This window comes from Tursiops truncatus, chromosome 2 (genome assembly GCF_011762595.2).
Source record: "Tursiops truncatus isolate mTurTru1 chromosome 2, mTurTru1.mat.Y, whole genome shotgun sequence".
NCBI classification, from domain to species: Eukaryota; Metazoa; Chordata; class Mammalia; order Artiodactyla; family Delphinidae; genus Tursiops; species Tursiops truncatus.
In genome coordinates, this window is record NC_047035.1 from 146779733 (window position 1) to 146793143 (window position 13411).

Sequence of the window (13411 nt, forward strand, 5' to 3'; positions counted from 1 at the left end):
ATCTGTCTACAGCAGACATTTAAAGGAGGGCCATGATTAGCTGATACCTTATTATACACTCAAAATAATCTAGATAATATAAAATTTCTAGTCCCAAAACACTTAGCCATGTACAGATTTAGTACAGAAGGGTATATTGATACTGGGTTGGCCAAAAAGTTTATTTAGATGTTTTTATAACATGTTACAGAAAAAAGCGAACGAACTTTTTGGCCAACCCAATAATTTCTGAGCTGTATATAGTAACTAACCAATAGTAAATGCAACTTAATCCACAGGACTTTGGTTTGTGGATCATGTGTACATTTATTCATAAAAGTGATTTTATTTCTCCTTTTTAGTTTTGTCCTTTTCCATCTGTTTTTTTTCCCCTTCAAGTTGAGGCTTTTTTGTTCAGTTTAATTCAACAAGCAGTTAATGAGTTGTATGTTCACGACTACATTAGGTTCTGTATTCTACTTTTATTTTTGCGTGTTCTTACTGCATATATTTTTATAGCATCCTTTTTCTTTTTTCTAGATGAAATCTTACATGTAAATCAAACAGTGTATACAGATTTTATTAATTCTGGTTGGTTCTTATTCACAAGCATTTTTATACCAAGTATGTGTATATGATTTAACTACAAGTATATTAGAATTATACCTAGTTTATGAAATATGCAACTATTAAAAATACATAGGCAATGTAGTGTAGTTGAAAGAGCTAAGGTCGCCTATGTTACAATTGATGAGAGTTTCAATCCCATCTCAAGTATTTTTTTAGTTGTATGACCTTGAGGAAATTTCTTAACCTCTGATCCTCATTCCTCAGCTGTAACAGGGACACATTAATATAGCTTTCATTTGATTGTTTTGAGGATTAAATGAGATTATTTGTAGAAAGCATATAACTATGTACTCAAAGCAAGTTTTTGACTAGTGAATAAGTATGTTTAAAACAAGAAGTGCCTATATATAGAGTAGCAAAAGCACACAAATTTCTTACTGAACAGCAAGCAAAAATTCCCATCACGTTTTTTTTTACTTTTAACCTGTAACCTCAAACGCAAGATTTGTTAAGAGATTTTCCCATAAGATGATGGATCTATATTTAAGGCGCAGATATAAAATGATGAAACTAATTATATGTGTATCTCATGGTTATGGCTGGTGGACCACCTGCCGACCCTGGGGCTGTCTGTGTGCTATAGTTTTCATGCCCTAAGAATACTCTAGAAGGACACGTGACTGACATGGGTCACACTTGGCACAGCACAGTCATCTTACAATGGCCAGCTCTGTGTGTTTGTAGGGACTGTGTGGCCTGTGCATGCAGGCTGCTGTGTATCGGGGCCGGTTTTGAACCGCACAGCTTAGGAAGTGCCATCTACTTCTCAGACATCAGGTACTTGCATGTTTATTCAGCAGATCTCTAGCAGATGGCAGTAAAGCATCCTGTTCTAACAAAATCAGTCTTAGGGAAGGGTCAACTTTCTAATTGGCACAAAGGTACTTTGTGGGCTAGTGACAGCCCTGCATGCTGGCATTTCAGTCTGGGACTCTCCTTTATAGTTTCTCCACTTTGTATATGATATGATTCCTCTAAAAGCTTGAGTTTTTAGATTGAAAGGTGTACGTTATTATTTTTGTTGACTTCCTACTCATTATCAAGAGAAGAAAAAGTCAAGTAGGTATATATGGCCTTGGGAAGGAAAGGGATAGGAGTTTTTGGCTATTCATTTTTAAACCTTTATTCAAAGTTACAAAGATTCTTTACTCAGCAAGTCATTTGAAAAATGGTAGTAAAGCTCTTCTTCTTTTCCTTCTATAGCCTCTAAAAATAGTAGCTATAGCTCAGAGGTGGGGGAAAAGTTTTCCTCTTGATAAGTGCCACAAGTTATATCCCTCGAGATACCTTGTATTAGCAAAGAGGCTGGAATCCTCTTGTATTCACGGCCATGATTATGTTGAGAAAGAGAAGGTAGGCAAGAGTGTCATTTCTTTAGGCCACTCAACTATCATTGAGCAAAGAGTCTGTTGTGTCATGTTTTTATTCCTCCTTGCTACCTTTTTTTGAATGCTTATTTTTAAAAACTTGATGCAATTGAAAAATATGCATATCTTGAACAATATTTTTATTAAACCCAGCTCTCATGTAATAAAAGCCTAACTCTAAGACTATTTCAGGATATAATTATATATAACCGTTTAAGAGGAAGCCTGTGTAAGTCAAAGAGTAGCCTCCATTGTACTGAGACTCTTTCTGCTAGGAATGGAATGATTTTTAGACATTTTGAGATGCTGATATTAACCACCATTTGTATCTCTATTGAAGTGATAATTTATTTGGAGAAACTATGATAAAATTCAGCAATAGACAAGCATCTTCACGGTGATATTTTAAATATGTGCATTTGAGATAGTAGAATGAAAAACATAATTATTAAAAATGAGGCCTCTCTCAATTTTAAATGGTTAGCTTAAATATTAGCAGAATTAAACAAGTAAAAGTATATGTACCAACCAATTTTTAAAACGACAAGCTTGCTGAACCTGGGCAACACTTGTAAGTTTTCTATGGTAGTCCTTAATTTCCAGATTTCTGTCATTAAGATTCACTCATGATCTGAATAATTCTTTTAGAGATCGTTTTTAAAGCTTTTGAAATTATATTGGTAAAAGGCCACTAGACCTGGGCACAGTGTGAAACTGTTGTGTTATATCAAGGCTTGTTTCTTTTGATTTTTCAATTTTTAAAGAAAGACTACATGTTTCCATAGATTGCTTCATCATCTGCTTGCTCTAAACTAATGTACATGGATGGTTACATTCAATCCATATTCGATCAAGATATTTCACATCCTCTATTCTAACAACTTGAGAAATATATTTCTTGGGCAGAATTTTACCATTGCTCAGCTGAGTTGAGTTTGGTATTTAGCTCCCTTTGTAATAAATACAAGTTAATTTCTTATGAGTTAAACTCTTAACCCACTAAAGATAGAAAGGTCTTATAAAAATATTCAATGTAATACAGGCATACCTCGTTTTATTGTGATTTGGCTTATTGTGCTTTTTTTTACAAATTGAAGGTTTGTGGCAACCCTGCGTTGTCAGGTGATGGTTAGCATTTTTAGCAATAAAGTATTTTTAAATTAATGTCTGTACATTTTTTTAGACATAATGTTATTGCACACTTAATAGACTGCAGTATAGTGTAAACACAACTTTTATGTCACTGAGAAACCAAAAAAATTCGTGTGACTCACCTTCTTGCAATAATAGCTTTATTGCGGTGGTCTGGAACTGAACCCGCAGTATCTCCGAGGTGTGCCTGTATAAGTACAGTAGGGCCGGTGACCTTGATTTATGGATCATTTGCAGAGAAAACATATCAAACGTGTGTTTTAATATTGAGGCAGTTGATATTATTTATTTGGTGACTCCCAACTTGATTCATGGTCCCTGGCACAAAGCTATGACTCTCCCTATAATTTGACAGATACTTTTTATCTGACATTAAATAATTTGGTCACCAGTGTAGAGGATAACTTAGAAGTGTAAAAAGGTGATGTTTGCTATGAGACTACTTCTCTCTTTACTTACCTGCCAGATCTGGACTCAGGGTCTCATTTCTTCTTGCGTGGTTAATGCCAGTCCAAAAATAAAGTATCAGCTTAGGAACCACAGCTTACATTTTCAGTTAAAGTCCTTCCACCAGGTTCGAGGGCAACTGCAGACATGAGCTCAGGTCTTGGCTGGTCAGCCCTGCTTCAGCTTCAGTACTTTTTACATAATCCAGTTTGTTCTGCTGATAAGCAGGACCTCATGCTAGTTTTTATGTAGGTCTTTAGTTAAGGTTTGATACCTTTTAAGAAGCATCATTAATGAGAATACAAATTTTATGGTTTCTTGAAGAGATTAACATGTTATGTTGGGGATAAGTGGATTTAGTTTTAGTTTACAGAGGGACAAGATAGGCACTTCTTTCCATCTTCATCTGCTTCTCCTGATTCAAAAGGACCAGTCTAAAAGAAACTAAGGTTTATATACCTCTTAAAACTTGGCTAAAAGCTCACATCTTTTGTATAAGAGGTAGGATTGGATTTATGTCTTATTCTTCAGAAATCACACCATTAAACAGCCCTGTCCAGAAGTGTTCTCTTGCTTTGTTCTTGGAAAAATATTGAGAGGCCTGCAAACAGCTTGACTTTCCTAGCCCACTTCATAAATATAGCTCAGTGAAGTAAGATTTTTTTTAAAAGTTTATATCTTTGCATTTTTCTTGTTATAATTATAGTTGTCATAAATTAATCAGTCATATGTTTTAAATACCCTAAGTCCAAAACTTCATATCCCTTGGATTCTGTTAATTTTTTTAATGTGAAATATATTTTATTATATTTATGTTAATTATGTGCAGAACTACACATTTCTTCCAAAGGTCGTTACCTGCATCAGATACAAAAATATAAACAATTGTTTATTTACTAAGTAAAGTATTAAGTAGTAAGTGAAGTATTGGTGATTATTAATTAGAAAACAGTTATACTATGGTTCTATGTGCAAAACTGTAATGTACTTAGACGTTATTCTTGCTTTGGTGAAGAATTTCCATTTTATTCAATAGAATATTTTGGGTCACGCTATCCTGTTATACTCTTTTCACCTTGTGTGTGTGTGTATGAGAGTTCTGTCTTTTTTTGCCCTCTTTCTAAATTTTATTTCACTAAGCAATGTTTTAATATTTTAATTAAAAAATAATATTTAAAATTACTGCAAATATTTAACCATAAAATTCTTACCTCTCAATGATGAACTGAATTTATTAACAGAATTAAACTAAACCTAGAATTGTATAGAATTAATTAATTTTACATTGTATCTTTGTTAAAATACCACATGAAACACATATTTGATGATGTAAGATTTATCTGCTCATTATGTAGGAATAGGGAATTAATTTAAAAGCTGAACTCTCTTTTGAATATGAGGGTAGATAGTTTGGGAGACCCTGTCCAGACACAGTTCTCCCACTGAGCCCTCTTGCTTCAGCGTCTTCTCTAACGCCAAGTTAACAGTGTTTTTGCTCCATCTTGCTTACAGAGTCAGCTGTCTTAATGAACTTAAGGTCCTGAAGAAGAAATTCACGTGTATAATTGAAAGTGTCACATCATTTTGTGACTTGTCAATTCCTGTTTTGTGCTCTATAGCAAATAGATCATCTTAATAACACCAGCTAACAGTTTAACGAGCATTGTAACTCGTTTGATTCTTACAAAAACCCTATAAGCTGGGATTTGAGCTGGTCTGGCTCCAGAGTCTTAACTGAATGCTATAAATGGTGACAGAGACGTAGATCAGCAGGCTGCCTCTTGGTGGTGGAATGTTTTCTACTAGGTTCTGAAGACAGCCTGTATAAACTTCACACTGTGGTGAATTATCAAGTTTACCACATTTACATTCATCACTCCTGATTTTTTAAAAAAAGTCCAGCTTGAACCAGTTTCGGATCAATAAGACATACATTCATGATCTTGTGCAAATTTATAATGACGCTGAATTTGTTAGTAAAATGTTTTTCTAACATCTTTATAGGTTTCATGGCACATGAATTCCTATAGATTTTCTCTATGTCCATTTTGTAGCTTTTGTGGTAGTGTAAAAGTTTCCTCTTAAACTAGTGATGATTCTTGAGTTTGCATGCTACTGTCTTTTCATTAATGATTAGCACATTGATAGATTATCAATTGATATCATCTGCAAAATAATATGTCGTAAAGCAAATAATAAAACAGTTTGACCATGTACAAAATCCCTTTAGCTCTGTGTATTGCCTGATATTGAGCAAAGTTATAGTAGAGAGACCAAGATTATTTTGTTTTTATTTTGAAAGGCCTACAGTATGCAGCCTTTCTCCAGGACAGCAACCCCAAACAAGGTGAACTAATTTTGCACTATGTTATTTTACTTTAATTCTGCTTTTTTAAAAATTAAATTTCTCTTTCTTTAGGCTAGCTTAGTTAACTCTTGCTAGAATTGTTCATTAAAACCATACTATCTTTACATTGCTTCTAGTTTTGGATTTTGTGCTCATAGGTTTGCTTTTTAAAAACTTTCTTGTATTGAAGTGGCATTTCACATATTATGATGTTGATCAGACTGAATGTAGAGTAGTTGCTGATTTCTGGTGAAATCCAGTGAAAATGCAAGCTTAGCTTTTTGGCATACATTATTGAGTATTAGTCAAAAGCACTGTATAAATGAATTCTGTTTACTAAAAGACAAAGCGTAGGCAACTCTACCTATAATAAACATGCTTATATCGTTTATACCTCAGAAAAATGTTTCCTGGATTCAGAATGTAGTAACTTTTGAACTTGACTTTTGCATGTTTTGTATATTCTAAACAGCTATTGCAGTGATTAGAAGAATGAACAGCACATACATTCCCAGCTCATACTTTCTTTTATATCAGATAAGAGTTAGTTGTATGCCATTATATAAACATATATCCAAATGTTTCTCTACTTTTACTTCATTTGAATTACACTTTCATTTCTATAATTTTTATGAAAAACTAGGTCTAGAATTAAACACCCCATTGAAGAAAGATCCGTTTTCATCCTCGTTTCATAGGTGGATGGGAGAAGGTAGGGATAGACGAAGGTAGGAGGTGATATGGGGAGGCTGGAGCTATGGACCAAACTTGTGTTCTCTTGCTTCCTTTTCTTAGTTAACCTAGTAACTATCATTTTGAGAATCACAGGAAGATGAATTAATGTAAAAAAATTCAAATGATGAAGAATGGCAGTTTCTTTTGTTAATAATGAGTATATATAAGCCACGAAAATCCTTTAAGACGTTTCTGAACAGATACGAGGAAAATATTCTGAAATCCTTTGTTTTAAACTTGGGAAGAGTTAATTAAAAAAAAATCTTATCTCCATTGAAACCTAGATCATCAATGATTTTTTGATACAGACATTGAAAGAGCTAAAATGCAGCTTACTTATGAGCTCTGTGAAAGGGGTACACCAATGATTGTTATTTTAGTACAGCCAGGCACCACAACTTACTGTGTCTCTGTGGCATCACTGTGTCAAACTTTTTGGGGGAGATTTTTTCCTACCATGCACAGATTAGGGTTTTCTGTCAAATCAGTATCTTACGATTTTTTAAGCAGTCTGACTGAAATTATTCCTCCATAGTAAATCTCCAGAGTTTATACATCTGCAGCAAATAACTAAAAATGGTCATGCTTTTTTCTTTATTACTTTGGTTGATAAAGACCGCCAATTTCTTACTAAAAAGCAAACCAAAAAGTTTACATTTTTGTAGAACTTACTAATGTACTTTAGCCATGACTCTGAATGTAGATTGGAAGGTGTGAATTTCAGAACAGTAGCAACTCCCTTCACTTTTGAAGGAGAGAGACGTAGCCTTCTCATATGGTCAAGCAGTAATACATTTGAACCTTAGGTGCCAGTGAGTCAGTGCTTACTAGACAAGTGCTCTATCGAAGCCAATTTATTGGGGGAGTTATTGATGTAAGAGGGAATGAAAAAGCTGCTCTCTCCCAGAAGCAGAGTAGACAGTGATTTATAAAAAGAAAAATGATGGCAGAATCCAAGTTTGAAATTTCAAGATCCCCATTGGGAAGTGGCCTTGATAACACTAAATGTGGGTTTAACCCTTATTCATGTAACTACCACATCTACAAAAGAAGGTTGAGAATTAATCCATCACTCTTAACAGGGGTATTTTTTGATAAAAGCTAAGAGTGATATTTATGAAGAATGAATTCCAAATTAAGGGAGCTTACACTATTCTCCTGTTTGTGTTTAAATGGTACTGGCTGTACAAAAAAAAAGAGTGTAACAAAAAAGAAAATGTTGAAGAAACCTGTATACCTGCAGTTATGGTCTTTTATTTCCAGGAATAGTCCCAATAAGAAAATAAGCCTGCTTCCTTTTTTGTTTTTTTTTTGTGGTAATGTCCTTTGGAGAATGTGATTAAACCTTTAGTTTCACATTTTCAATTTATTTTTCCAAATTCAACAGACCCTGAAAATTTGACAACCTATCAGAACATGGACATTCTGATTAATGGTTATTTTCAATAAAGCATCCAATACCATGGATGAGAAGATAAGAATAGTGAGCATCACCATTTATTACTATTCTCTCTGTTCCCAAAGTATGCTAAGTACTTAGTATATTTTTAAAAAATCAGAACAAAACAGAGGTTTGTTTATTTGAAATACTAAGTTATAGATCTTGCTTTGGGGTATTCCATTTACTGAAGAAATTATCCCATAGACTATATAAAAACGAAAGATAATGTTAGAACTGGGATTGGCTTTGGACTTATTTCATTTTGGACTGGTTTTGTTATCAGATCACCTTAAGATATTTCTGAATATTAATATGTTTAGGAGAGAATTAAAAATTTAAAGAAGCGAATTTCTAGGTATTTTTTCCCTCTTGTTTTAACACAGTAAATGTCTAAAATTGTTTATAATGCCTAACTTCTGATGGACTTTAGTTTCAATTTTGTTCTTAGTCATTGCAGATATTGACAAAATGTCATACGAAACTATTTTGTATTTTTTGTAGGACTGGGAAACAGAAAATCATGACTGGTATTGTTTTGAATGCCATTTGCCTGGAGAGGTGTTGATATGTGACCTGTGTTTTCGTGTGTATCATTCCAAGTGTTTGTCTGATGAGTACAGGCTTAGAGACAGCAGTAGTCACTGGCAGTGCCCAGTTTGCAGGGTGAGTACCTATGAGCTTTAATGTGCTGGTCAGAGGGGTGGAATTCATTAATAATAGCTGCACCAAGATATCCCAGGTGGTCTTGCCAGGTTAATGGATAAAGTACTGGAGGGTGGGGGTTATCTACTGCAATGTTGGTTAATGAACATAGAACAATCATAAATGAATATCACAGGACACATATTCAGGGTATGGATTTTAGAAAGTTTCAATCATGTAAAAATATACTCTTTTCTCTTACTTTACAATTCCCTCTGGATTGTGTGACTCTTTAATGGATAGCCTTTAGGAATCAAGAACCACTCTCCCATCCCAAGGTCTGTTCAGTCAGTCCTCTCTGCTTCTCAGAAAACACAGGTAGCAAAAGGCACATTGTTGGAAACGTTCTGTATCTACTTCCCATTTTATATCCATGTAATGTGGCCTTTATTTTTTGTCATATCATGGGTTAGTTTATTTCTTTTATTTGGAGGGTGGAGGGATGGAACAGTTGTATATAAAGAATTCTACAAAATGAAATAGTCTGGTAGGTAAAATAGGTACTTCCCACAATTATTTTCATTCATATTATTTCCCCATTGAAAAGTATACATGGCTGTGCTTGTTGGTTGCAGATGTGGTATGTGTGTATATGAGTGATGTGAGATGCCTAAACACTACATTATGTATGGCATTGATGGTGATCAGTAAAGAATTATTTGATTGGAACTTCTATTGTTTTGTACTTAAAATTGTTAAGATACTTACTTGGAACCATGCAAATTGCCCAGATTACTCATGAGTCCTGTTGGTGAATATGTTTTATAATACTCATTTATTCGTCCAAAAAAAGTTTTGTCTTTATCTCCTCTTTGGTATCAGCTAAAAATTTCCTGGCTCATTTGCCAGCACGACGAGCAAAGTACAGTGTTCATTCTAGTCTTCCCTTAGTGTCTGTGGCTTTGTATTACCTTGGTATGTTTCTTAACAGCACTGCTGTACATATTCAGTAGGCAGAAAAAAAAAAAAGACCATAGGGATTGCATTTTAAAAAATGTGTAATGATGACTTGTAATCAAATGCCTAAATGCTAGGTAAGTCGTGATAAATCCCTAGGTCTGAATAAATCAGTGTCAGGCCTCAAGGTATAGACCTCCTCTTTGAGGTCTGCAAGAATTATAATGGCTACAAGAAATCAGTGTTATTGGTCGTGTGGGAACTGCATTAATACTCATAATTTACTCTCATGGATTTGTGTTTTACCAGTAAATATATCCTGGTTTTTGGTAACAATTTACACTAGAGGAAGTAAAGAATTAATGAGATCTGAAGAACAAAAGCATTAATGTAGTGAAAATATAAAAGAGGTGTGGTCACTGATCAAATAATAGGGACTCAGGGACTTAGGAAATACAATTCTGGACACACCTGTGTCTTTATAGCCATAGCTTTTTAATATCTAATATTTAGTTCATATTCTCATAGTAAAGAATTTAAACAAAAACACTGGGATTTTTGAGGTTGGGTTAAACGTGATGGTAGATGTTTTATATTCCTTACATGAAGAATGAAAGCGGAACATTTATACCTTTGAAGAAAATGTGTAATACTTTCTCCATCAGAATTCTCTATCAAGTAGTCAGATTCCATTTTCTAAATGTGTTTGCTCTACTCTTTACTGATAAGATGAAAAATTTTAAATTTCAGTGAGTTGCTGGCTCACACAGAAAAGTGATAGCCAAAGTAGAGCTTAGCCAATCCCATCCTGCCTTTCTCTTCTTTCCTTTGGTTTTCTTTTTGTCTTTGTCAGGCTAGATATTTTCACATTGTGATATAATTATGCTTACTGAAATGATGCTGTGAGTCAATAAAAAATTGTGATTCACATATTCCTTTCATAGACTGTGAGCTACTCTTTCGTTAGACTCAAAAAGCCTGTGTCTGGGTTGGGGATGGTGAGTTTTAGCTTGAGCTTTAAAAATTCCAAAGAGAGAGTTATTTCTATGTTAGATCTGTTCTATTTTTTAAATTGTTATGTTCAAGAAAAGGATAAGTGCTAACAGTTTCTTTCCTGAGAAAAGGGATAATAATAACCTTGAGATTCTAAGAGAATTTTAAATATCTTTTTTGGTTGGTTTTGGGTTAATTTATTTTTTTAAACGATGTGTCAAGACTTCCAGTAAAGCTGTTTTTAATAATCTAACGTGAGAGTGACTGACCAGATTTAAATATTCTTGGACTAAGAGAACTAAGTCTATAGACCGAAACTTAAAAATTATGGTTCCAAGTCAGCATAATGACTTCTCTACTTTTCTTTGAAATTAATGTTTGGAAAGAATATATATTAATTAGATTTACTAATGAGGAATTTTGAAGATAAGATGCGAGGGCCAAATTTCAGTACAGGATAGAAGCCAATCACTGCTATATAAAATTGAAGATGAAAACATTTTTAATACTTAATAATGGTCAGAAGACTTGTTTTTATATAACCTCTGTCCCTTACAGCATTGAATAGGTTACCTCTCACCCAGCTGTGAGCTGTTACCAGATTCACTTCAGCTCAAGTAACTTTATATCATATATCTGATGAATTCCAAAATATCTTAAGAAGGCAATGATGGGAATTTTTCTCAATTTAGAATAGTTTTTTCAGTTTTCATAATAAATCTCAAGAATCTCAGAACCCTGAAGATATTTCTTTGGAATGTATGCCTTTCTAAACAATAATTAAACTATTGTTTTACAAGTACAGTAGATTGTTATTGAAATAGAGCCTATGAATATCAGATTAGCATTTTGCTTTGAAAAAAGTTCAAGTAATGTCCTGTTTCACACTCCTGTTACTGAGAACTCTTATTAATTGAAAATAAAAAAGAATTTTAAATTACTTTTTTAAAAGTTTACTGTAAAAAAAAATTCAAATAATTTAGAGGAGGATAAAGCAAAAAAATAAAATTCCCAGAAATGCAACTGCATCATAGGTGAATGTGCTCACAGACCTCTCTGTGCGCACATGCACATCCATTTGTATCCATCTGTGTAACTGGATGGATTGATGGCTTACATACACTGCTGGATCATAGCCAGTTTGCTTCCTCAGCAATGTCCCAGACATCTTTTTTCTACAGTGTGAAAGGGCTTCCCTGATGCACATTTATGTTGTTTCCGTGTGCTGTCTGACAAGCAACACTGCACTGAAACTCACCTGTCAGGGTGGGCGGGGGATGGGACACCAGTACCACCGTGTTTGGGATCGTGCCCCCCTTACACCTGGAAGAGCAGTCTGCTCATAATAATTTATTTCTGTATGAAACTGAAGTTTATATTTTGTTATATTTAGATATATTTGAATTTTATATTCCTGAAATAGCCATGAATTTTCCAGAAAAAAGAGAAAACCGTAACTTTTAAGTGAAAATTGCTTTAGAGATTTTATTTGCCTAAAGGATATATCTTCTAAACAAAATGTAGTCAATTATATTTTTAAAAAAGAGAATTAATTTACATATGTCTACCTAATTCTGTTTGATTGCCTTCACAGGATAAATTCATTGAAGTGGAATTCTTAAAGGATAGGCACATTTCAGTTTGTGATTAAAAGAATCACCAAGTTGTCCTTCAGAAGATTATACCCATTTATACCAACATTGAAAGTATTCTCCAACTTTTTGTTACCAATCTGATAGGCTCCAAATGGATATCTCATTTTAATATTCCTTCATTTTCATTTATATGGTTTGCAGGTTACAGTCATTTTTTTCCTTGATGCCGTAATTGCGGAAGGCAGGCCTGTGTGTGTGCACACAAGACTGTGTGTGTGTGCGTGTGTGCCTGTGAGCATACGTGTATGCAGTGTATGTCTGTGTGTGAATGTGTATGTGTGTATGCATGTCAGAGTTGTGTGTATGCATTTGTGTGTCGTGTGTGTGCAGCTATGCATGTACATGTATGTGTGTGTGCGTGCATGCACGCACTGCACACTTGCTGGCCTCCAACCCTGCTGGTAGACATCATGGTACTGTTTGAATGATATCTACTCGGGCTTTTTAATACATGGGCAAGGTGACATCTTACAGGAAACCCTAAGACCACCCCCCAGGTTGGTGCCATGTTGCCTTTTAGATCATAGCTATCTGGTAGATCTTTCTATGGGCATGGAAGTGTTCTCTCTGTGCTGTCCGGCAGGAGCCACTGGGCATGTGTCTGTTGAGTACTTGAATGTGGCTTGGAGACCCAGGAACTGGATTTCAGTTTGGCACATGTGGCTTATGGCTACTTACTGTATTAGTGCAGTGTTATAACTGCATATCTAAATGCCTGTAGTACTCCAAAAGAAACATTTTGGTATAAAATGTCAGCCTCATGAGTGGCCTGGCATTTGTTCTCCCCATCAAGCCATAGTTACGACTTGGAAGAATTCTAAAGGAAGGTTATAAACCAGCTTGCGCCCTGCCGCCCCTCCTCTGCGCAGCAGATCGTACAGCAAGCACTGCATTGTGGCTGTGTAAGTTACAGTGTGGTGTAATGTAATGTATAGTGCACAGATCAATGGCTACAATATTTGATAGTGCTGTGTTTGCTATTAAGCCGGTACTTCCCAAAAATCAGATCAACTGCAGGGGAAACTGTATAGCAAAACAGAATAGTTGGCACTTTCCAGGCTAACAA

General features: G+C 34.7%; 1 protein-coding gene across 19 annotated transcripts in view; it reads left to right on the plus strand.

Moving 5' to 3' along the window:
- Positions 1-13411, plus strand: part of ZMYND11 (zinc finger MYND-type containing 11) — a 134781-nt gene that overhangs the window by 81513 nt on the left and 39857 nt on the right. For 11 of the 19 annotated variants that reach the window (XM_073801487.1, XM_073801485.1, XM_019945812.3 and 8 more), the window contains 2 exons: positions 5878-5922; positions 8600-8761. The exons of 3 other annotated variants lie outside the window; for them this stretch is intronic. In XM_073801487.1, the coding sequence (XP_073657588.1) occupies positions 5878-5922; positions 8600-8761 (207 nt within the window). The remainder of the gene's footprint in view (positions 1-5877; positions 5923-8599; positions 8762-13411) is intronic. 5 more of the 19 variants (XM_019945814.3, XM_033852293.2, XM_033852294.2 and 2 more) reach the window with 2 other exon arrangements.